Raw genomic sequence first — 22,846 nt, 5'->3', positions numbered from 1 at the left:
TTCCCCATATGGGTACAATGACTGAATGTATGTGATATTGCTGGAATATTTCTGAAAGCGGAGTAAAACTCACTCAGCCCAGCAGTCTACTGGTATTATTATTATTATTATTATTATTATTATTATTATCATTCAACTCACCATAGGTACCAGAGGGTGTACCAACATCCCTCGCCACCGTCTCCAATGTCGGAACACTTCCCATCACACTGAAACAGAGAACAAACTCCCTGGACACATGCTCCCAAGAACATTTACAGTCAAATGACAATGATGACGTGCAGGTTTGCTTATTTGTTGTTTAACGCCGCACTCAGCAATATTCCAGCTATATGGCGGCGGTCAGTCAATAATCGAGTCTGGACCAGACAATCCAGTGATCAACATCATGGGCAGTAATCTACGCATCTGGGATACGGTGACATGTGTCAACCAAGTCAGCAAGCCTGACTACCCCGTCCACCCAGATAGCATTCGGAGGTTGGCCAAACGTTGGCAATGTAGGCAAAGCCATTGCCAACGTTGGGCCAACGTCTGAATGCTATCTGGGCAGTTAGTCGCCTCTTGCTGAAGACCAATTCTAACTCAGATCTTCACAGGTGTGTGTAGGTAAAGTGTTGCAAGACACACGTATATATGAACAATACCTATTGACAAATCCTTAATGACAGCATCTAAATTCAATGTTTTAGGACATTGTGTGAATCAGCTTCAGGCGGTGGCGATATGGGGTGGACAATATGGGGTGATTTTGGATGCACGCCAAACCAATATAGACGTTTCCGTTTGCACGTGAAGTTTCTGAAGGGTGCACACTATTGGCTGATTTTGAATACACGATAATCTAGCATAAGATGATTCATGACTCTTGCAAAGTGCACGCAGTGTATCATGTCACACGCCTAGCCCATGCAGGTTGATTCAGTTTGCACATAAAGTTTATATGGGATGGATATACAGGGGATTCTATATGGGGGATTCTATATCGGGGATTCTGTAGAGGGAATTCTGTTTATACGAGTGTATGATTTGTTTAGGCTCAAGAACAGAGTCCCGATCCACAAAGCGTTCGTAGTGGTACAACATTCGTAAGCCTATGGTAAAGTACAGGGCCTAGATTTTCGAAGCTCTCTTACGACTATCTTAGCTCTACGAGAGCTTCGAAAACGAAGGCCAAGAGTAACGACATGTAACGTTAAAAACGCTTTGCGGATCGGGACTCTGGGTCCCGATCCACAAAGCATTCGTAGTGCTACGACGTTCGTAAGCCAATGGTAAACTATATAGTTACGACAGGTCGTAATGTTACGAACGCTTTGTGGATCGGGACTCAGGTCATTTTGGAATAAGATTATACGCCGAGTACGTATATCTGTGGTAAGGCAAGTGCCACGTTAAATCAGCATGCTGGTTATTTCAGGTGCTCGCCAGGCGAAGTTGAGGTTAAGTTTGACACCGAATCTATGGTAGGACCTTGGATGCACATCCATCATGTATGGGGAATGAGGTTGTTAGTCAAGTCGATCTGCTTTGAAACAAATTCAGATCAGATGCTTTTTGACATGCGCTCGTTAACTAATAACTTTATAAATTAATAAAATGAATCAATAATAAATTTCAAAAAGAAATGTTTAATTTTGGTTGCAAGTCAAGTGAATGTGGTTTCAAACAGATTCGGGTTTCAAACCGAATCAATGGATCTGTTTGATTTGGCACTCTATTACAACACTCCATGTCTAGTAGTAACTTTATATAAACCACTCACCAAGGGTTATCTAATGTCATTGAGAACGGTATGTTTAATGAAGCGAGAATGCATATCATATATCATAAACCCTTGCGACCATTGACAATGTGAGATTGGTTAGCCTTTATATTTGTACAATCATTGTGTGTCAGATTTAAAAACGCCACGACGCCGTAAAGGAAGAATGAATCAATAGAGTGTATGGCAACAGACAGCCATCACGCATGTAACTGGCCCCAGGATATAGCACTGCTTTGTGAAACTAAGTCAACCTGCTTTTGTTAAACAAAAAATGGATGTCAATAAACCCTGTCTAGGCTCATATTAACAAGTGAGTGAGTTTAGTTTTACGCTGCTTTGGCAATATTCCAGCAATATCACGGCGGAGGACATCAGAAATGGGCTTCACGCAATGAACCCATGTACGGAATCGAACCCGGGTCTTCGGCGTGACGAGCGGACGCTTTACCAATTAGGCTATTTCAATATATGACTGAGATCAGCGCTGCCTTGGGACTCTCCCTAACTGGAGGCGGTGTTAAAGCCACCACACGTCGGGATTTGGCTCGGTAAAATGGTATTTTAATTCTTTATATTGATCTTTTTGCTGAATCATTCCTTATCACTGATTACACTGGGGATAGAGATTTCAGGGTCGAGGTGGTGTGTTTGCGTGTGTTTTTGTTGAGAGAGCCCTGCGTGTATCGATGTACAGTAGATCAATGGACCCTCCACGCACCGCTGACCTTTATTGTCGTCGCAATCTCAATCAAAGAACAAAATCAACCATAACCAGTGTACGACCTACGATATATGTGCGACTGAAAATTATTCTTTTGTTGCTGGCGCGAATATCCAGTCTCATACTGTGGTTTAATGTTTATCTGTGTTAATCCCGTTCCATCTGACACGAGACAATTAAATATTTATACTTATATGGCGTGAGATTGTTTGCAGGGGATTACAGGGAGCTCGGTCGTCTTAGCTGCTGCAGTTTGCTGTGCAGAGTGACCTCCCCTGGGCAAGTCGGAAGCCTGAAATCGTGGTTTCGTCATTAGTATTTCAGTTACACCTGGGTCTGTCAGACTCCCACGTACCACGTTTTAGTGAGTGAGTGAGTTTGGGCTTACGCCGCTTTTGGCAATATTCAAGCAATATCACGGCGGGGGACACGAGAAATGGGCTTCACACATTGTACCCATGTGGGGAATCGAACCCGGGTCTTTTGCGTGACGAGCAAACGCTTTAACCACTAGACTATCCCACTGCCCCGTACCACGTTTAAACCCACAAGAGCAGGTATAGCGCTGACAGAGCAAGGATCATATTCGAAGCCAATCTTGGGGATTCGAACTCCCAGCAACTGGATCTCGGTATGGATCTAAGGGAAGCAACTCCGTATACTGGAACTCCACGGATTTCCTCCACATATCTACCACAACTTCTTTTTATAGCTTTACAGAGGCCTTAAATGTTGTAGCTTTGATCACACAACCTGTGAGCAACACTACTTATTGAAATATATTGCTATATTACATTGGTACAAGGTAAATACAGATGCACAGAGCCTCATCATAATTTGTATTATCAACACGACGGAATCACATCTGCAAAAGCTTGACATCGTTTAGAGGGACCTTGACATCGTTTGGTCTCCACTGTGACCAGGAAAATACTCTTACAATTTCTCATAAATACATACACTCACGTGTAAAAGAAACGTCCACAAAATTCAAATTATATTATATTTGCTGGATAAGGCCAAAAACAGGTAAAACAGTTCGGAACACATTGCCCAAACACACAAAGGCATAACAACCCAAGGAAATGCACGTGATGCTTGTCAGAAGCGGGGAAAATGACTTTATGCAGTGAAATTTCCTGCACGTGCAGAAAATCACTCGTATGGAGATCGGTTATGAAACACTTTTGGAAACTGTTCTTTGCGATCACAATCATCTGAAAAACCAGAAGAACATGCCTCGACTAACAGCAGAACAGGGGAGAAAGAGCGATTGGCATGCTGCAGCTGGGGACAACGCACGACCATGTTGGAAGAATCCTGGGTCGTGCCAAAAGGACGATTGGGACATTGGTCACACGTTACAGACAAACTGGCCAGACAGCAGACAGGCCGAGGAGCGGGCGACCGGAAGTCACTACCCCATGAGAGGACCGTTATATACCGACGCTTCATTCAAGGAACAGATTCCTCGCCGTGACGTCATCATCAGTGCATAGTGTTGGTCATCGCGTCAGCAGGTGGACAGTGTCCAGACGACTCCGTCAACATGGAAATCGGAGCCTTTAGACCGTTGAGGTACATGACGTTACCGCCGGAATATCAACGTCGAAGATTGGTTTGGGCCAAGAATGTTTGTCAGTGGCAGCAACGGAACCGGCAACGGGTCCTCTTCAGCGTCGAGAGTAGGTTCCATTTGAACAGAACTGACGACCGAAGACGTGTCTACCGACGGCGTGGGGAACGGACGTCACGTCGTTGCGTTCAGGAAATGTAACCATATTGTGGAGGGAGTGTGACGGTTTGGGGTGGCATTTGTGGGAACACCAATACCGACCCCCTTGCCATCAATGGCAACCTGACAGTCCGTCGGTATATTGATGACGTTCTGCGGCCCCGTATCCAGCCTTTACTCCAGCAATATCCAGGAACCTTTGTTCAACAAGACAATGGCACACTTCACTACGCTTTTGTCACAACGGCCTTTCTCAATGTCAACAACGTGAATGTCTAGCCTTGGTCCCCAAGATCCCACTTGTGGGACCATCTTGGACGTCGGATTCTACAGCTTTCACACCCTCCATTGACGATAAATGCAATGGCTCAGGCACTACAGACAGAATGGCGTCAGATCCCCAGTCACGTGATCAGGAGACGGTATTGACGATCTGCCTTCTCATTTCAACCTCAGTTTTGTCATTTATTGTTTGGGCTTGCGCTCGAATACTGGTCAATCGGCCCCTATGTGATAACATTCCCTGTACCACTGTCAGGTTTACCACGTTCTCTTTCTTTATGTCAGACATACTTTACATACACCTTCGTTATGCCTATTAAACGTGCAGATCAATTCGTGTTTGTGCTTGTGTTGTTTGGCAGTTGAAATTTTTTCTTTTGCACGTGAGTGTATATACTTGAAATGCTATTTGAGGTACATTAAGTGTTTGCACTGCTTTTTGTCCTCTATGAGTGAGTGAGTGAGTGAGTTGGGGTTTACGCCGATTTAACAATATTCCAGCAATATCACGGAGGGGGACACCAGAAATGGGCTTCACACATTGGTCCTCTATGAAATCTGCTTTGTGGGATAACCGTTTCTGGTTATTCTCTGACGCTGATGTTTCCTATTCAGGTATTAGAAAAAGGTATAGAGGCAAAAACGTGCTTTGAATTCCATTTGCGTGTAAACACAGTTCTTACAAACCCGTATATAAGTGATTTCATCAGGGTTAAAGGGTTAACACAGCGAGAGTTAAAGGGTTAACACAGCGAGGGTTAAAGGGTTAACACAGCGACGGGTCCATCACACCTGACGCCCTGTTTCACTGAGCTCTTGTACCTAGAAGCAGATCATTATAATACGGTTTATCCTTATAATCATGCACGTGCTCATATTTGTGTTTCGTATCAAAACACACTTTTTACACTGTAGTATAAACACATCTTTTACAGTGCAGTATAATCACAACACCCAATATCTTACCCTAAATATAGATAAATATAACATTCACTATACTATAGTGGTGTTCCGATTAATTGAAATAATCGAAGATTGGTCGAAGTGACCAAACGACCAAGCAATCGATCACATTTTCTCATAATCGAACACAAACGATTTTGGAACTGCTCTTTTAGTGTTTGAAACACTTGACGATGGAACATATCTTCGAAGTTGTCAGGGCCTGAAAACTTGTTTAATTCTTATAAAAATCACTTCACTAACTGAAAAGTCATGACTGAATATTTCTTGAAGACTCCAGGAAGTTTATGTTCATGATATATTACTCAGCACTTCAAAGTAACAAGTTGCATCATCTTATACGTATCTGCAATAACAACCTTGGTAGGAAAATCTGAAAAATGACGCTAACCAATTTTTTTTCGATGATTGTTCGTTGGTGATGAAGCAATCATCACTTGAGAGATTTCAACCAATTCCCAACACTACTATACTAGACTGCACAATCATATCCTTGATATATATAAATATAAAATATTTGAAAGCCTTCATTATGATATTAATATCAGTTTACACTATAGCGTAAAGACTGCACTATAAATATATCTGTCAATATAAAATATATAAAAGCTTTCATAATACTATCAAAATCAGATTAACTGTAGCATAAAGTCTGCACTACTTTATTCTAAATATATCTATAAATATAAAATACATAATAATCATCATTATTATACTTCAGTATCATTAACCTACAGGGACTATTAACGGCTTGGAAAACTAATCATTAAGAATAACAAGGGATTCTATCTAATTGTCAGCCTATCTGGATCCAGTAAAACCAATACTGAAGGACAAGAGATTGCACTCCTCCATTGAGGTCATCCAGAACACAGTGTCCGTGTTTTATGTCCAGTCACGAGTCAAAACGTCCTTCAAGCCCCGCCAATCCTTTTTCCATCATATACAACATTAATGAGTAGATTCTTCCTGTGTGACGGAACTGCTCTTGCGGACCGTTTATTTAATTAACCTAACTATCAAGCATAACGTCTCTCAAGGTTATTGTAAAGTTACGAGGCATGACTCAGCGTTATGACAATCAGGTAGAATCATACCATCCAAATGGTTTATTACAGATAATTTATCTCTAGAATGTTTATATTGTTAGCGGGACATTCATTAAACTGTAAAAAATAGACTGTTGAGAAATTGTCTTAAAATATGTGCTCTTCTACTAGGTACGTTTAAATCCTACAAGGGGCGGTGGGGTAGCCTAGTGGTTAAAGCGTTCGCTCGTCACGTCGAAGACCCGGGTTTGATTCCCCACATGGGTACAATGTGTTAAGCCGATTTCTGGTGTACCCAGCCGTGATATTGCTGAATTATTGCTAAAAGCGGCGTAAAACCCAACTCACTCACTCACCCATATTTGTGTGTGTGTGTGTGTGTGTGTGTGTGTGTGTGTGTGTGTGTGTGTGTGTGTGTGTGTGTGTGTGTACATACACATCAGTGTATACATGAATGATTGTGTGGTGGCTATATACCCGTTATACCGCTGACAGCGGTATAAGTGTAAGACACTTGCTCTGACGTTAGTGATCAGACACGCAACATTAACCCTATGGTTACTTATTAGGGTTAATTGGTACACTGTTTAAATGTACTTAACATGTACACACATACACAAATCTTTAGGACTAAATATGTTCTGTAGCGCGTTAGTACTGTGGGTATCGAGTCACCCAATCAACCAAGTCACCGAATCTGACCATCCAATCCACTTTATTGCCTCTCATGACAGTGAGTTGGGTTTTACGCCGCTTTGAGCAATATTCCAGCAATATCACACCAGAAATGAGCTTCACACATTGTACCCATGTAAAGAATCGAACCCAGGACGAGCGAACGCTTTAACCACTTGGCTACTTCACCGCCGCTCTCATGACAGGGAACCTAATTTGACCATGACTCTATATGGAGTCACGTGCTTGTAAGACAGATTTAATGTTGAAATCGTTATATTGAATCATCTCGCATCATGCACCTACACATCACAAAGTTAAAAAATATAATAAAATATATAAAAATATAATAAAATCAACAAATAATATAATGCAAGCAAGCGTGCACCTTTTACGTAATAAATATTGACTTACCTAGAATAAAAAATTCAAATTTTTGGCATAGAAATGCAGATATTTACCCGTGGTGTCGTTGATGAATATCAGTTGATACAAATATCGATTTCAGGGTGAGCCCGTGCATTTATTTCAAGCAAGATGCAGCTAGGTATCGATGACTTCATATATTAACGCCTGTGTGCACTCTGTCTGCTGTCATGGTTTATTTGCAATAATTGATTTGTGAAAAGTCAACGGGGCTGACGATAACGCGAAAAATAAGTGGATATGGAATGTGTTTATGATTTTTTGTTTGACACAAAAGTAATTTCTTCATCTCCCTTTAAAAGTAGAACGTATTTTAAGAATAAATTTTCAATACCAGGGACCCGATTTACAAAACGTTCATAGCACTATGTATTCGTAAGTTTATGATAAAGTAGAGTTACGCTAGGTCGTAACGTTACGAACGCTTTGGGTATCGGGCCCATCAACTCTATACAGTGGACTCCCTCTAAACCGACACAATATGACACATTTTTATATAATTTAATGATTTAATATTTGATAGGTATTTAATGTTTATCATTTTTTTCATTTGCAAGCGGGACATTTTGTACATCTGAACGTGATACGTATCCCATAAGACCTTGTTATTACATGACATTAAATGTTCTAAATGACTTTTGTTTAATGATGTTTCTACTGTGAGAACACAAATGTTGATTTTTCAATATCTCTTATTGATCTTAGTGTTGTGCTTGTAGCATCCAGGGTGCCGTTATACAAAGCGATCTTAGCACTAGTGTGACCGTAACTCCCATACCTTAACATAGACTTACGACAGTCTTAGCGCTAAGGTTGTTTTGTACAACGGCACACAGGTCCCCGAGCTGTTTGCAAATGTAGGAACGTTATACGTAGAGACAAGAGAGCCAAAACAAGTAGGCCACAGGGAGAACAGAAACGACACAATACTCTGAGCCTGATGCTTTTAATTAATGCCATCTTTTTAAACACAAACCGAATGAATAATAAATAAATAAATAAATAAAGTTAATATTTGTATAGCGCCTGTTCCAACATATTGCTCAAAGGCGCTTAGGCGAAGGCTATGTTGAACAAGTGGGTTTTTAGTTGTCGTTTAAACTGGTCGAGATTGACAATGTTCTGAATGTGCCGAGGAAGACGGTTCCAGAGCCAGGGCCCGGCTTTGGAGAACGATCTATCTCCATAGTGTCTTTTCCTAGTCATAGGAACATCCAGTGCTCTTGATGGTCTTGACCTAAGCTCTCTCCCTGGAGTGTTTAAGGTCTAGGAGTTCACTGATATACTCAGGCGCTAGACCATGCAGCGATTTGAAAACAAACACCAGGATCTTGAACTGGATACGTTGTCTCACTGGTAGCCAATGGAGGTCTTGTAGGACCGGGGAGATGTGATCTCGACGTCTGGTGTTGGTGATTACTTTGGCTGCACTGTTGTGCACTCTCTGGAGTCTGGAGAGTGAGTATTCCGATGCCCCATACAATAGACTATTGCAGTAGTCTATGCGAGATGTGACAAACGCATTAACTAGAGTCTTGACTGCATCCGTACCAATATGCTTCTTGATCAAGCTGATGTTTCTCAGATGGTAGTAGCATGACCTGCATACAGCATCTACGTGTCGCTCAGATGACAAGGATGACTCAAAAACCACACCTAGATTCCTTGCTTGAGAACTGGGCTTAACATCACAGTCACCAAGTTTCAATGGTGGGAACTGAAAGTTTGAAAGCAAAGATTTGGATCCAAAGATAATAAGTTCTGTCTTGTCGGCGTTGAGTTGGAGAAAGTGCGTGGACATCCAGTGCTGGATCTCCTTGACACAATCTACGATGGTCGCCTGAGCATTAGCAACAGAGGATGGGTGGAATGGCCGGAAACCCATGTAGATCTGGGAATCGTCGGCATATAGATGAAATCCCAGATTGTATTTTCTGACAATGTCTCCTACAGGTAGGGTATACAAGGTGAATAGTATGGGACCTAATACCGAGCCTTGTGGCACACCGTATACAAGCTTCTGCTTCTGTGATTCTTTGCCGTCGATGATTACAGATTGGAATCGGTTGCATAGGTACGACTCAAACCACTTCAGAGCATCTCCAGTAACACCGACACGAGTCTCCAGGAGGGACAGCAGAATGGAATGGTCGATGGTGTCGAAGGCTGCAACTGAGAGGTCTAGTAGCACTAACGCAGCTCCACTTTCAGAGTCAACAGACATTAGCAAATCGTTCTGGACACGTATCAGAGCAGATTCCGTACTGTGACCTAACTTGTAGGCTGACTGCATAGTCTCGTGTAAGTTCCAGTCTTGAGATGAGCTTGGAGACGACTGGCTACTACACGCTCTATGAGCTTAGATAGAAACGTGAGGTTCGACACAGGTCTGTAGTTCTTTAAGATATCAGGATCTAAACTAGGTTTCTTCAGGAGGGGTCTTATAAGTGCTTCCTTCAGACATGGAGGAACTTCACAACTTGTCAGTGAGAGATTTACAATTTGTGTTAAAGTAGTATAGATCTCATCTGCTGCCAGTTTCAGAAGCCATGTCGGTAATGGATCCAATGAGCAGGACTTAGTTGGACATTTCAAGAACACTTTCCTTATTTCGTCACATGTGGCAGGTTGAAAAGAGATTAGTTTCAAAACATGGAGAGATGCTTGATGATGTGAGTCACTGCAGATCTTGTCAGCATCTATAGCTTGATTATCCACTAGTCGGGATCTGATCTTAAGGATTTTATCGTTGAAGAAAGACAGGAATGTTTCAGCCATTTTTTCTGCAGAAGCGTGGGCTGGGAGGATGTTGTTCTTTTTCCTGAACAGCAGATCGTTACTTGCACTAAACACTTCCTTCTGGGATTTCGCTTGGTTGATGACGCTGTTGTAGTATGACTGCTTTGCTTCATCTACAAGCTGATTGACCAGGTTGCGCTGAGAACTGTGTATCTGACGATCAATCTCAAGTTTTGACTGTCTCATCTTGTGCTCCAGCATCCTACGGAGATTCTTTGCTTGACGAATGCTTTCATTAAACCAAGGTGTGCTCGGGCGAAGGTTCACAGTTTTTGTCTTAGCAGGTGCGTGCTTGTCAAGGGTCTCTGTTAGTACTCTGTTGTACTCGAGGACAGCATTAGTCATGCTGCTCATGGTACCAATAGATGCCATACCAGATTCAATGTCTTTCCTGAAGTCACTGACATTGATGTATTTCCATTTCCGACATATTACTTCCTGTTTCAATCGTTTGGGTTTGTTTAGATTTACTGAACACATTATACAAACATGATCAGATCTCACACTTTCATCGTAGACGAAGTTCCAGAATTGGAGTTCGTCAGACCGTGAGAGAATCAGATCCAAAGTGTGACCACTCTCATGTGTTGGGTATAGCACATGTTGGATAAGATTCCTTGAATCAAGAATCGAGGTCAGTCTTCTGGCACATGGGGCAGACAACACATCCATGTGAATATTAAAGTCGCCACATAGAAGTAACTTTCCGGGTTTGCTGTTCAGGTTATCGAGGAAATCCTGAATCTCCGAGAAGAATGCATCAAGTAAGCAACTCTTTGGGGATCTGTAAATTACATTCATGAGAATTTTCTCATTGTCAATAACAGCCTCAACTGTCAGTAGTTCAAACGATACATGTTGTGAATACGTATGAGTGATATCTGAACATTTGATATGGTCCTGAATCACAACAGCACAACCACCGCCACGTTTGCCAGATCTTGGTTTATGTATAAGACGGTAACCAACTGGGACAATCTTATTTCTTGCCAAGTGATCAATATTTCCTTCTCTAAACCATGTTTCAGTAATTGCTAGTATTTCTAGCTTGTTGTCGACAATCAAATCGTGTATAGATTGTGCTTTGTCTGAATTTATACTTAAGGCTTTTGCTGATCTTGCATTTATTAAACCAAATCTCAGAGGAGATTTAGCAATATTTGATAGTTTCACTTTAAGTGGGTAGTGGATTGTTGTCCGGCCTCCTCTGGAGCCCCGATGAAGTTTTTTAACTGAAGATATCCCACTGTCTCTTAACGACTTGAGCACAGTTGGAGACACAATATATTTGCCCCTATTATTGATACTCTTGCACACTGCTGAATAAAGAAGGTCTGAATCGATATCAATGTCCTGTCGTCAATGACAATGCTGGCGACGAGACACGTTTGGAACTGATGATAATGATAATGACGATAAGTATAATACTGATACTTATTATACGATGATAGTGAAGATGTTTGATGTAAATGATGATGAGGACTGTGGTGATGATAAGATGAGGCAAGGAGAGTGTTCATGTTGTTGGTGATGGTGCTGCTGATGCTGGTGCTGATGATGATGGTAAGATGAGGCAAGGAGAGTGTTCTTGTTGTTGGTGATGGTGCTGCTGATGCTGATGCTGATGCTGGTGCTGCTGATGGTGCTGCTGATGCTGGTGCTGCTGCTGATGGTAAGATGAGGCAAGGAGAGTGTTCTTGTTGTTGGTGATGGTGCTGCTGATGCTGGTGATGCTGCTGCTGATGCTGATGCTGCTGATGATGGTAAGATGAGGCAAGGAGAGTGTTCTTGTTGTTGGTGATGGTGCTGCTGATGCTGGTGCTGCTGCTGATGGTAAGATGAGGCAAGGAGAGTGTTCTTGTTGTTGGTGATGGTGCTGCTGATGCTGATGCTGATGCTGGTGCTGCTGATGGTGCTGCTGATGCTGGTGCTGCTGCTGATGGTAAGATGAGGCAAGGAGAGTGTTCTTGTTGTTGGTGATGGTGCTGCTGATGCTGGTGCTGCTGATGATGGTAAGATGAGGCAAGGAGAGTGTTCTTGTTGTTGGTGATGGTGCTGCTGATGCTGGTGCTGCTGCTGATGCTGATGATGAGGCTTGTTGTTGGTGATGGTGCTGCTGATGATGATGGTAAAAGATGAGGCAAGGAGAGTGTTCTTGTTGTTGGTGATGGTGCTGCTGATGCTGGTGCTGCTGATGATGGTAAGATGAGGCAAGGAGAATGTTCAAGATGAGAGAAGGAGGAGAGTGTTGTTGGTGATGGTGCTGCTGATGCTGGTGCTGCTGATGATGGTAAGATGAGGCAAGGAGAGTGTTCTTGTTGTTGGTGATGGTGCTGCTGATGCTGCTGCTGCTGATGATGATGGTAAGATGAGACAAGGAGAGTGTTCTTGTTGTTGGTGATGGTGCTGCTGATGCTGCTGATGGTGCTGCTGATGATGATGGTAAGATGAGGCAAGGAGAGTGTTCTTGTTGTTGGTGATGGTGCTGCTGATGCTGATGCTGCTGATGATGGTAAGATGAGGCAAGGAGAGTGTTCTTGTTGTTGGTGATGGTGCTGCTGATGCTGATGCTGCTGCTGATGGTAAGATGAGGCAAGGAGAGTGTTCTTGTTGTTGGTGATGGTGCTGCTGATGCTGATGCTGCTGATGATGGTAAGATGAGGCAAGGAGAGTGTTCTTGTTGTTGGTGATGGTGCTGCTGATGATTAGGACTGTGGTGATGTTAAGATGAGGCAAGGAGAGTGTTCATGTTGTTGGTGATGGTGCTGATGATGCTGGTGCTGCTGATGATGGTAAGATGAGGCAAGGAGAGTGTTCTGGTTGTTGGTGATGGTGCTGCTGATGCTGATGCTGCTGATGATGGTAAGACGAGGCAAGGAGAGTGTTCTTGTTGTTGGTGATGGTGCTGCTGATGGTGCTGCTGCTGCTGATGGTAAGATGAGGCAAGGAGAGTGTTCTTGTTGTTGGTGATGGTGCTGCTGATGCTGATGCTGCTGATGATGGTAAGATGAGGCAAGGAGAGTGTTCTTGTTGTTGGTGATGGTGCTGCTGATGCTGGTGCTGCTGCTGATGGTAAGATGAGGCAAGGAGAGTGTTCTTGTTGTTGGTGATGGTGCTGCTGATGCTGATGCTGCTGATGATGGTAAGATGAGGCAAGGAGAGTGTTCTTGTTGTTGGTGATGGTGCTGCTGGTGCTGATGCTGCTGATGATGGTAAGATGAGGCAAGGAGAGTGTTCTTGTTGTTGGTGATGGTGCTGCTGATGGTGCTGCTGATGCTGATGCTGGTGCTGATGCTGGTGCTGCTGATGCTGCTGCTGCTGATGCTGCTGCTGCTGATGCTGCTGGTGCTGCTGATGATGGTAAGATGAGGCAAGGAGAGTGTTCTTGTTGTTGGTGATGGTGCTGCTGCTGCTGATGCTGAGTGCTTGATGATGGTAAGATGAGGCTGATGATGATGAAGGAGAGATGAGGCAAGGAGAGTTTCTTGTTGTTGGTGATGGTGCTGCTGCTGCTGCTGCTGATGATGATGATGGTAAGATGAGGCAAGGAGAGTGTTCTTGTTGTTGGTGATGGTGCTGCTGATGGTGGTGCTGATGCTGCTGATGATGGTAAGATGAGGCAAGGAGAGTGTTCTTGTTGTTGGTGATGGTGCTGCTGATGGTGCTGCTGATGTTGATGCTGCTGTTGATGATAAAATGAGGCAAGGAGAGTGTTCTTGTTGTTGGTGATGGTGCTGCTGATGGTGTTGTGAAGGTGATTATGAGAAGAAAGCGGATCATGACGAGGAGGCGATGGGGAAGAGGGGATTGTTGTTGGTGATTGTTCGGCTGATGTTGATAATGATGATGACAGTTATGATCACGACGACCTTGTGAAGAAGGTGCTACTGTTGCCGTTAATGACGATGGTGATGATTGTGGTGATACTGACGACGACGAAGATAAAGAGGAGAAGAACACAGTAAATAAAATTGGTAATTATAATGATAATAGCGAGTAGAATCCATATAATGTAACTGTTTAACAGACGCAGTTACCAGTGACATCGACGACCATGCTAACAATACCACGAAGTTGCTGCTGCTGCTAATGACAATGACGTTGATCATTGTGGTGATGTCGATGAGGATGCTGATGGTTGTGCTGATAATGACGATGACGATGACGACGTTAGTGAAGGTGCTGCTGCTGATGACTGTGGTGAGGACGATTATGGTGATGATTGTGCTGATAATGTAGATGGCGATGATGACGTTGTTAGTGAAGCTGCTGCGGATGATGATTGCGGTGATACTGACGAGGAGGAGGAGGATGACAAGAAAAACAGCGTAAATAAAAATGGTTATAATGAATCATAATTGCGAGTAAACCCAAATCATGAAAATGTTAAGAGACGCAGTTACAAGTGACATCATCGACCAAAATCAAATAATGAAAATATTAAGAGACCCAATTACCACTGACATCATCGACCATACTAATTATACCACACAGTCTGTTTGACTACAATGAAGCATTCAATAAGGTTCGTGTGCAAGTATATCCCCCATTATATTCAACCCTCATTTCAGTGTTTACATTACTGTTTCCAGTTGTGTTTTTGTTCCTAGTCATAGCTCCGAAAGACGCAATATGTACATTAGGCTCGAACACAACAGTGCCAGCGTACAATGTAGACTTAAAGGTGCATTGCCTAGCGACAGCGTGTGGACAGTCTTCATCAAATAACGAGCTCTAAAACAGTGGTCGATGACCACGTTAGTTCATAGTTACAATACAAACAAGTTTCGAAACCTGTGTCAACTTGGATGTAGAGATCCATTGATGTTTAAACATCATTTATGACGTATTTGAAAGCTTCATGAAAAGAAAATTTATTACGGGAAAATTAAGGTTAAAAAGAAGAAGGGGAAGCAGAAGAAGAGGAAGAATTTTTTTTAACTCAGTGAATGTTTCTATTGAATATCAACACCAGGCTCTTGTAAATGTTTTCGATACCTTTAGGACAAAATCCGAGGTGAATAACCTCCCTTTGAGAATTATGGTTATTAATATGGTTATTAGTTATAATGACACACACGGACGAAACTGTATTCACCTAATGGTGCACTCTAAGTTCAACCAATTCCCCAGATACCTTTAATGGAAGACTGACTGACTGAGTTTGGTTTTTACGCCGCTTTTAGCAATATTCCAGCAACATCACGGCGGGGGACACCAGGAATGGGCTTCACACATTGTACCCATGTGGGGATTCGAACCCGGGTCTTCGGCGTGACGAGCCAACGCTTTAACCACTAGGCTACCTCACCGCCCCTTTAATGGAAGAGAAGTGTTAGCAACAACAGAATAAACATTTGGATTTGTAAATGAACAGCAGGTAACGGCTGCTTAGTGGACTGTTTCATGACTTAACCCACGTCATGCTTTGATGCAAAGATTCTGACTGGCTGATATAAAAATGGGCCGGATGATACGATGAGGCATTCTGTCCGTATGTGGTTACATAGCATTCATGAAATATTTCTACGACTTATTTTGTTGTGTTATTTCCCACAAGTCATTATGTAAAGTAGCCTTCAGATCTAAAACATACCTGTCATATTGACATGGAATTCAATGTAATAGAGTCGGAGCTACGCCCCCATGTGCAGAACACGGGCATCGATGACAGACCTTTGCATACTGACTTATTAATATTCTACATCAATGCCTACACTGGTAGTTGAAGACAAATAACGTTCAGAATAAAACATCAGGTTAAATGTTTCATTTATATTAAATAATATTTTATTATTTTTAGAAACATACCCAATGCAAATCTAACATACTTTTACCACCAATCAATAACCTCGTTGCATACAAATCATCATAGTTTCAAGAAATATTCTCAAGCACGACGTTAAACCCAATTTCACCTCACCTCACCCAGTAGTTCATTTGTTATGAATCGGATTGACAGCACCTTGGCTGTTGAATATGGTATTATTATTTCATAAAACATAAAGATCGTTTAATAAAGATAAATGATCATCGTACCATCATCCGATACAATGCTACAGTAAATTATTTCGTAGCCATCCTACTGAAACATCAGCTCATTGTTAAATTTCCGTCGTAAGCTTTAAGTTCATGAAGGCAGAGTTATCTGGAGAGTTCAAACATGAGTCAATGAAATATTAATAACAAAGATATATTACACAGTCGTATTACAAACGGCTGAACACATGGGACATTCGGAGACGATACACTTGATTTCATCCATACGTGTGAATAGGTTAAGTTCATTCTAATTCACCCACTGGTTTGTGGCTTTCAGTTGAATTCGTTCAAACTTTCAACATTGATGCTTTACGCCATTGGTTCAACTCCAGGTCCATTGTACATGTATACAGAACACCGTACCCTGTGGGGGTAAGGGCAACGTCATCCATAACTATACGTCACGCACGTCACTGCTAACGGATTGCATGACGGAAGTGAAGTTTTAGCTGGTATAATACTGACAGTGAATTGGACAACATTCACTCATTTATGCACGTGCATATACGTCATCTATGACGAAGAACACGTCAATCATCAACAGCTTATAGGCGCCAGGTTCACTTTGCCTGTATTATCTTATAATATGAACACTTAATTAATTAACTTTAAAAATAAATCCTCCCCTCTTTGCATACTCCCACATCAACACCCACCAACACACGCACACGAACACGAACGCACGTACGTACGCATGCACACACACACACACACACACACACACGCATACTTATTATAGTTTTGATACATTTTGGTTATATCTCTCTTTTTTTTGTTATTATTATTATAGGATATTTATATAGCGCACATATCCACGCACTAGTGTATGCTCAAGGCGCTGGTATTTTTTCCCTCGATCATTGGATGTCAATATCAACTGCACATCGTATTAGCAATCTCAACTCCCTGGGGCGTACATTGTATACAACTCTTGCTGCCACTAGGCGCACCGAGTTATTGTGGCTTTCTCATCCTTTCTCTGTGTTTTCACGGGGTTCAGACTTATAAGCCACCGACTCAGTAATCTTTCACGTTAAGCCCCTACAGTTGTTATTGCAAGTGATTAGGGAGGCTAACTGTCATCAGAGGCTGACGACATTAATGTGTCATTGAGCTAGCTGACGTCTATATCCTGACAGGCTTCTTTTGGCTCCACACCTGACACTCCTATATCAACAACACGGGGTCCAGCACAGAGAGGCGCCGCAATTAGCTGTCTAAATACCTTGCACAAACCTTCAAGGATGATCATCGACGTTGAGTGGGATTCCTACACAGGGCAGGTACGAGATTTCTACACAGCGAACTGCAGTTCGTTTGGCCGTTGTGCTATTTGTATCGACGAGAATGTTCCTTAGCTACATACACACGCACGCACACACACGCACACACTCACAATCAGTGTTACACCCAGTCAGTGCAACTGCCAAATGCGTGTAATTAGAGGTTTAATTCTTTGCACGTTGCATGCATTGGTCAAGCTGTATTGTCCATTGCACGCGTTGGTCAAACGGCCTACCCAATGCGCATTTGCACATATTGACCGGAACATATACATATTGTTTGAACATATTTTATTCAATGTTGAAAGGAATTGGACACATATTATGTAACTTATTACCGCCCGCTCCCATCAGAAACATGATCAATAATGAATTGACGTAATGAATGGACATAATAACATTAAGACATATTATTCATTAATCGAAGCGCTTACTTCGTACAATGTATTTATGCACATATTGACAAATATGTTTATTCATAGTATTTGGCAGGGCAGGGTTTTCGTAAAGAATGGTATCAATGTCTAAGTGAACTTTAAAAAGTTCAAAGTCTTGCTTCAGATAAAAACGGCAGCTGACAAATTTTGGACATTTTAAAAAGAAATGGTTACATACATACATTCACAAGCACACCCACGAATACCCACAATGTATATGGTAGACAGTCTCATGCTGTAATCTTAAAGGCGACTCTAAATCCCGTTCCATCTCACGTCACCTAGCCATCACAACAGAACGCATTCTCTAAGCCGTGCCGTCTGTCGTTTCTTATACAGTAGGTTTAAGGGCTCTACAAGCGTCCAGCCAACACGATGCGTACAACAGTAATCTGCAAAAACACTTGCTCCCTTTTGTCTGTAGACCTGGCGTTATTGATTATTTTACTGTCATGCCGTGCACACAAACAAACCTGCGTCCTCGTCAACACGAATTGTCAACGATTAATGCTTGACGTGCCGTAACTATAGCTTTACTGCCACAATGCCTAGTCTATTTTATGATAAAAAACAAAGCTTATACAAACAGGGCACTAAAACTTCAAAAACGTAACAATCAACAATGACAACTAAAGAAAAACATGTACAATGTATTATATTATATTATATAATATTATATATATTATATTATATTATATTATATTATATTATATTATATTATATTATATTATATTATATTATATTATATTATATTATATTATATTATATTATATTTTATTATGTCATATTATGTTATGTTATTTATTAGATAAATGGCAAAACGATTCTCGGTAACCTTTCGTTTCACAGCTTCCATGAATGTGTATTGGGAATGTTTACAGCGAGTTTGCCGTCTTTTCTGAGGAAGCCGTTTAAACGTTAGGCTTAAGATAAGAATCAAATTCCTTTTATTCCCGTATTTGTTCATGTGGATAATGGGCATGCCTTTGCATGTATTTGTGACAGCTGCAACCAATGGAACAAGATACGCTCATCTTTTCGCGAACAACTGGATTTATTACTATTTGATACTGATTCATAAACACAAACCTATGATGATGCTGGAATCGTGTTATCGTCTTTGCTTCAAACATATATTTCTTATTGAAAGGGTTCTGTCCCTTTATCTACGACTCCAAGTCTTTGGGAGGCGGTGCTGTAGCCTAGTGGGTAAAACTTCCCCACATGGGTACAATGTGTTCAACCCGTTTCTGAGTGAGTGACTGAGTGAATTTAGTTTTACGCCGCACTCAGCATTATCCCAGCTATATGGCGGTGGTCTGTAAATAATAGAGTCTGGACCAGACAATCCAGTCATCAACAGCATGAGCATCGATCTACGCAATTGGGAACCGATGACATGTATCAACCAAGCCAGCGAGCCTGACCACCCGATCCCGTTAGTCGCCTCTTACGACAAGCATGGGTTACTGAAGATCAATTCTAACCCGGACCTTCACCGGTATAACCCGTTTCTGATGTCCCATGTCGTGATAATGCTGGAATATTGCTAAAACCGGCGTAAAACTAAACTAAACACACTCACTCCAAATGTTTTACTCGTCATAGCCTTGGTTTGATCCACCACATTGGTACAGTATGTCTCTTCGCCCTACATCTGCCATATATTTAGCTAAAAGCGGTGGCTAAAAGCCATACTAATTCACTCACTGGGATTTTTGTGGCTTAAAATTCGTAATTGAATTCGTTCAGACTTTCAAGATGCAGACACGAGTATGGTTGTTCTATAACGTTGATGTTTTACACCAACGGTTCAACTCCAGCACAGAACACCACTGGGGTAACGGCAATGCCCACGTAACATTACGTCACGTACGCCACTGCTATGAATTGTATGAAGGTGTAGCTGGTATAATACTGACAGGGCCTTGGATAACATTCATATATCATCTAAAACTGTGTTGCACAGGAGATATCGCTTGTGTGAGATCAGACGATATCTCCTCTGAGTTGACAGTAGATTTTGCACAATGCCCTGACAATGCTATGACGTCATGAACTTGATGACGTCACAATGCTATGACATCGCTGCACTGCAAATCTAATGGCAGTACTGTGTTCAGAGATGTACATTTTTCATTGAAAAATATTGAAGAGTGATTTTTGATGATAAATAGAATCTCACCCTCGTGTCTACTGATATCAATCATATCAACACTCGTTGATAAAAGTAAAAATATCCTCGGCAAGCCTCGAATATTTGTTTCTTTATCAACTCGTGGTGATATATTTGATATCAAAAGACACTCGGGTGAGATTCTCTATATATCATTCACTCATTTATGCACGTGCACATACGTCATTCATGACGTCAAGGCAAAGTGCTACTAGCTGGGAGGTTTTATAGAAGCACGCATCAATCATCAACATGTTGCTATACTAGGCGTTGGCATCGCTTTGCTGTAGTAGCGACATGGTGACGTTGACAACGTCATCCAGGAGCCAATGCGTGTTTAACAGAATAACCGAAACTGAAAGCTAGCATGCTGCAATGCTCCAACTTGACGTGATGGCCTTGAACCGAGCACAAAATAAAATTCATATGCTTTTTAAAATGGAATACTACCTCCCCCCACCCGCCATCAAACAAACGAACTCCCCTCCACCAGGGCCGACCCATGGCCACATGAACACATATCAATGTGAATGTGAAGGTTACTGTAAAATTATACCTGCTCCATTACAAAGGCAGTAAATTATATAAAGTTGGCAACAGATAACATGAATAAATTATTAATATAACCATAAAAGGTTGTCACATTTAAACACAACATACATGGTTTCCAAACTTCGTCCAAGCGCTGTATAAGGGAACGATATTGGCCAATCAGAATGCGAGCACAATACCCAAACGTCCAATCAGCACGTCCTATTTGATAAGGCTGATATTATAAATCTATGACGTAATTTAACCGATTAGTCTTCATTTTAGTTTTTTAAATAGTCATTTGCCCAGGAAAACCTAAATATTTCACATTGATGAGGATGTTCATACACGTATACCGTCTTGATGTGGATATATTGGACCGCCCATGTTAACAAAGCTAATTATCCTAATGATACGCTGACACCGGTAAAACGTTCTGTTACTGGTCCGCAAGCACTGAGATATACTGGTATGAAATGCAAAAGACATGATAGTAAGCCATCTTTACGTGTATTTCTATTATGTGAGTTACAAGCAAACAGCTGAAAAAAATTGTTTCATAATCCTCACATAAGATTAATGCTTAGTTTATGGTTGTTGTTATTTTTATTTTGATAGAAACAACAAAAAAACAAAACTTTTAATAATTGACATCAAATAGAAGCCTAAGTGAGAAGGGAGAATCGAAACCTGAGAAATATAAACTTGCTTGATTTAGAGGTTTTGCATTATAGAAAGGGCTGGATAGAGAAACAAATATGGATCAGGGGCAGACAGACTATCCTTCTTCTCTATGTAGTGTACATGTCATCGTATCCCTAATGCTGCTGATCAATCGATGATTTACAGACCGCCGCCATATAGCTGGAATATTGCTGAGTGCAGCGTAAAACTAAACTCACTCACTCAATCACCATGAAGTGTAGGTGCATATACTACCGTTTCTACACAAAGGTCAAGGTTACCATGCTGCTCGTAATGAATATTTAAAAAAACAGAAAGTAGATTTATTATTTGCCTTATGGGATACGGGGTCCACATTTTACATTTATTGCTGATTTGCCTGCATTGCTAAATTTATAGATAACAGGTAAAATACGTATTTTTGAAAGACAAAATTCAATGTTAAGTGGTGGCCATCAAGGATTTTAGGTGGCTAACCCAAATTTCTTCAAGGTAACTCCAAGGGAATGACCAAGAAAATTATACATACGTATGATCTGTTCCACTAAATTGTACATAATATACTCATGCCAATAATGGTTGTCACCCCCTCCCCACCCCAACCCTTACCCCTCCAATAAAACAATTGAAGGGGTGACAACCATTATTGGCATGAGTATATATGACTTAAACTGACGGAAGGCAAGGACAGGGAATAACATACACTGGCTATATTACGTTATTCAGTTAGGTGTTTACTTCTCTTGGGCCTAAGGGCGGTTGGGTAGCCTAGTGGTTAAAGCGTTCGCTCGTTACGCCGAAAACTCAGACACTGTGCCCATGTGGGAAGCCCATGTCTGGTATCCCCCGCCGTGATATTGCGCCTTGAGCATGTACTAGTTGCGTGGATATGTGCGCTATATAAATACCCTATCATCATATTGCTGGAATATTGCTAAATGCGGCGTAAAACCTCACTCATTCACTCTTGGGGCCTTAGTGAAGATCGGTGTATCGTCCGCATAGCGAAAGTATATAAATATAACACATTTTATCATCAGAAAAGTGCCTTTTCAAAAGTAAAAAAATATGAAATAAACAAAATGAGGAGATGACCACATGCATTAAGCGTCAGGTTATAACTAGTTGTATACTCCCCAGGGAGTTGAGATTGCTAATACGATGTGCAGTTGATATTGACATCCAATGATGGAGGGAAAAAATACCAGGGCCTTGAGTATGCACTAGTGCGTGGATATGTGCGCTATATAAATATCCTATTATTATTATAATAAT

At 41.6% G+C, this 22,846-nt stretch overlaps 1 protein-coding gene across 1 annotated transcript in view; it reads right to left on the bottom strand.

Annotated features, from left to right (window-relative positions):
* The window catches only part of LOC124258927, a 54,415-nt gene that overhangs the window by 16,948 nt on the left and 14,621 nt on the right, over positions 1–22,846 (bottom strand). Inside the window, exon 2 of the mRNA XM_046692988.1 lies at positions 142–209. Coding sequence (XP_046548944.1) covers positions 142–209 — 68 coding nt within the window. The remainder of the gene's footprint in view (positions 1–141; positions 210–22,846) is intronic.

This window comes from Haliotis rubra, unplaced genomic scaffold (assembly GCF_003918875.1).
Source record: "Haliotis rubra isolate DU_JTF1 unplaced genomic scaffold, ASM391887v1 Scf702, whole genome shotgun sequence".
NCBI lineage: Eukaryota > Metazoa > Mollusca > Gastropoda > Lepetellida > Haliotidae > Haliotis > Haliotis rubra.
This window is presented reverse-complemented; position numbering and strand designations above follow the sequence as displayed.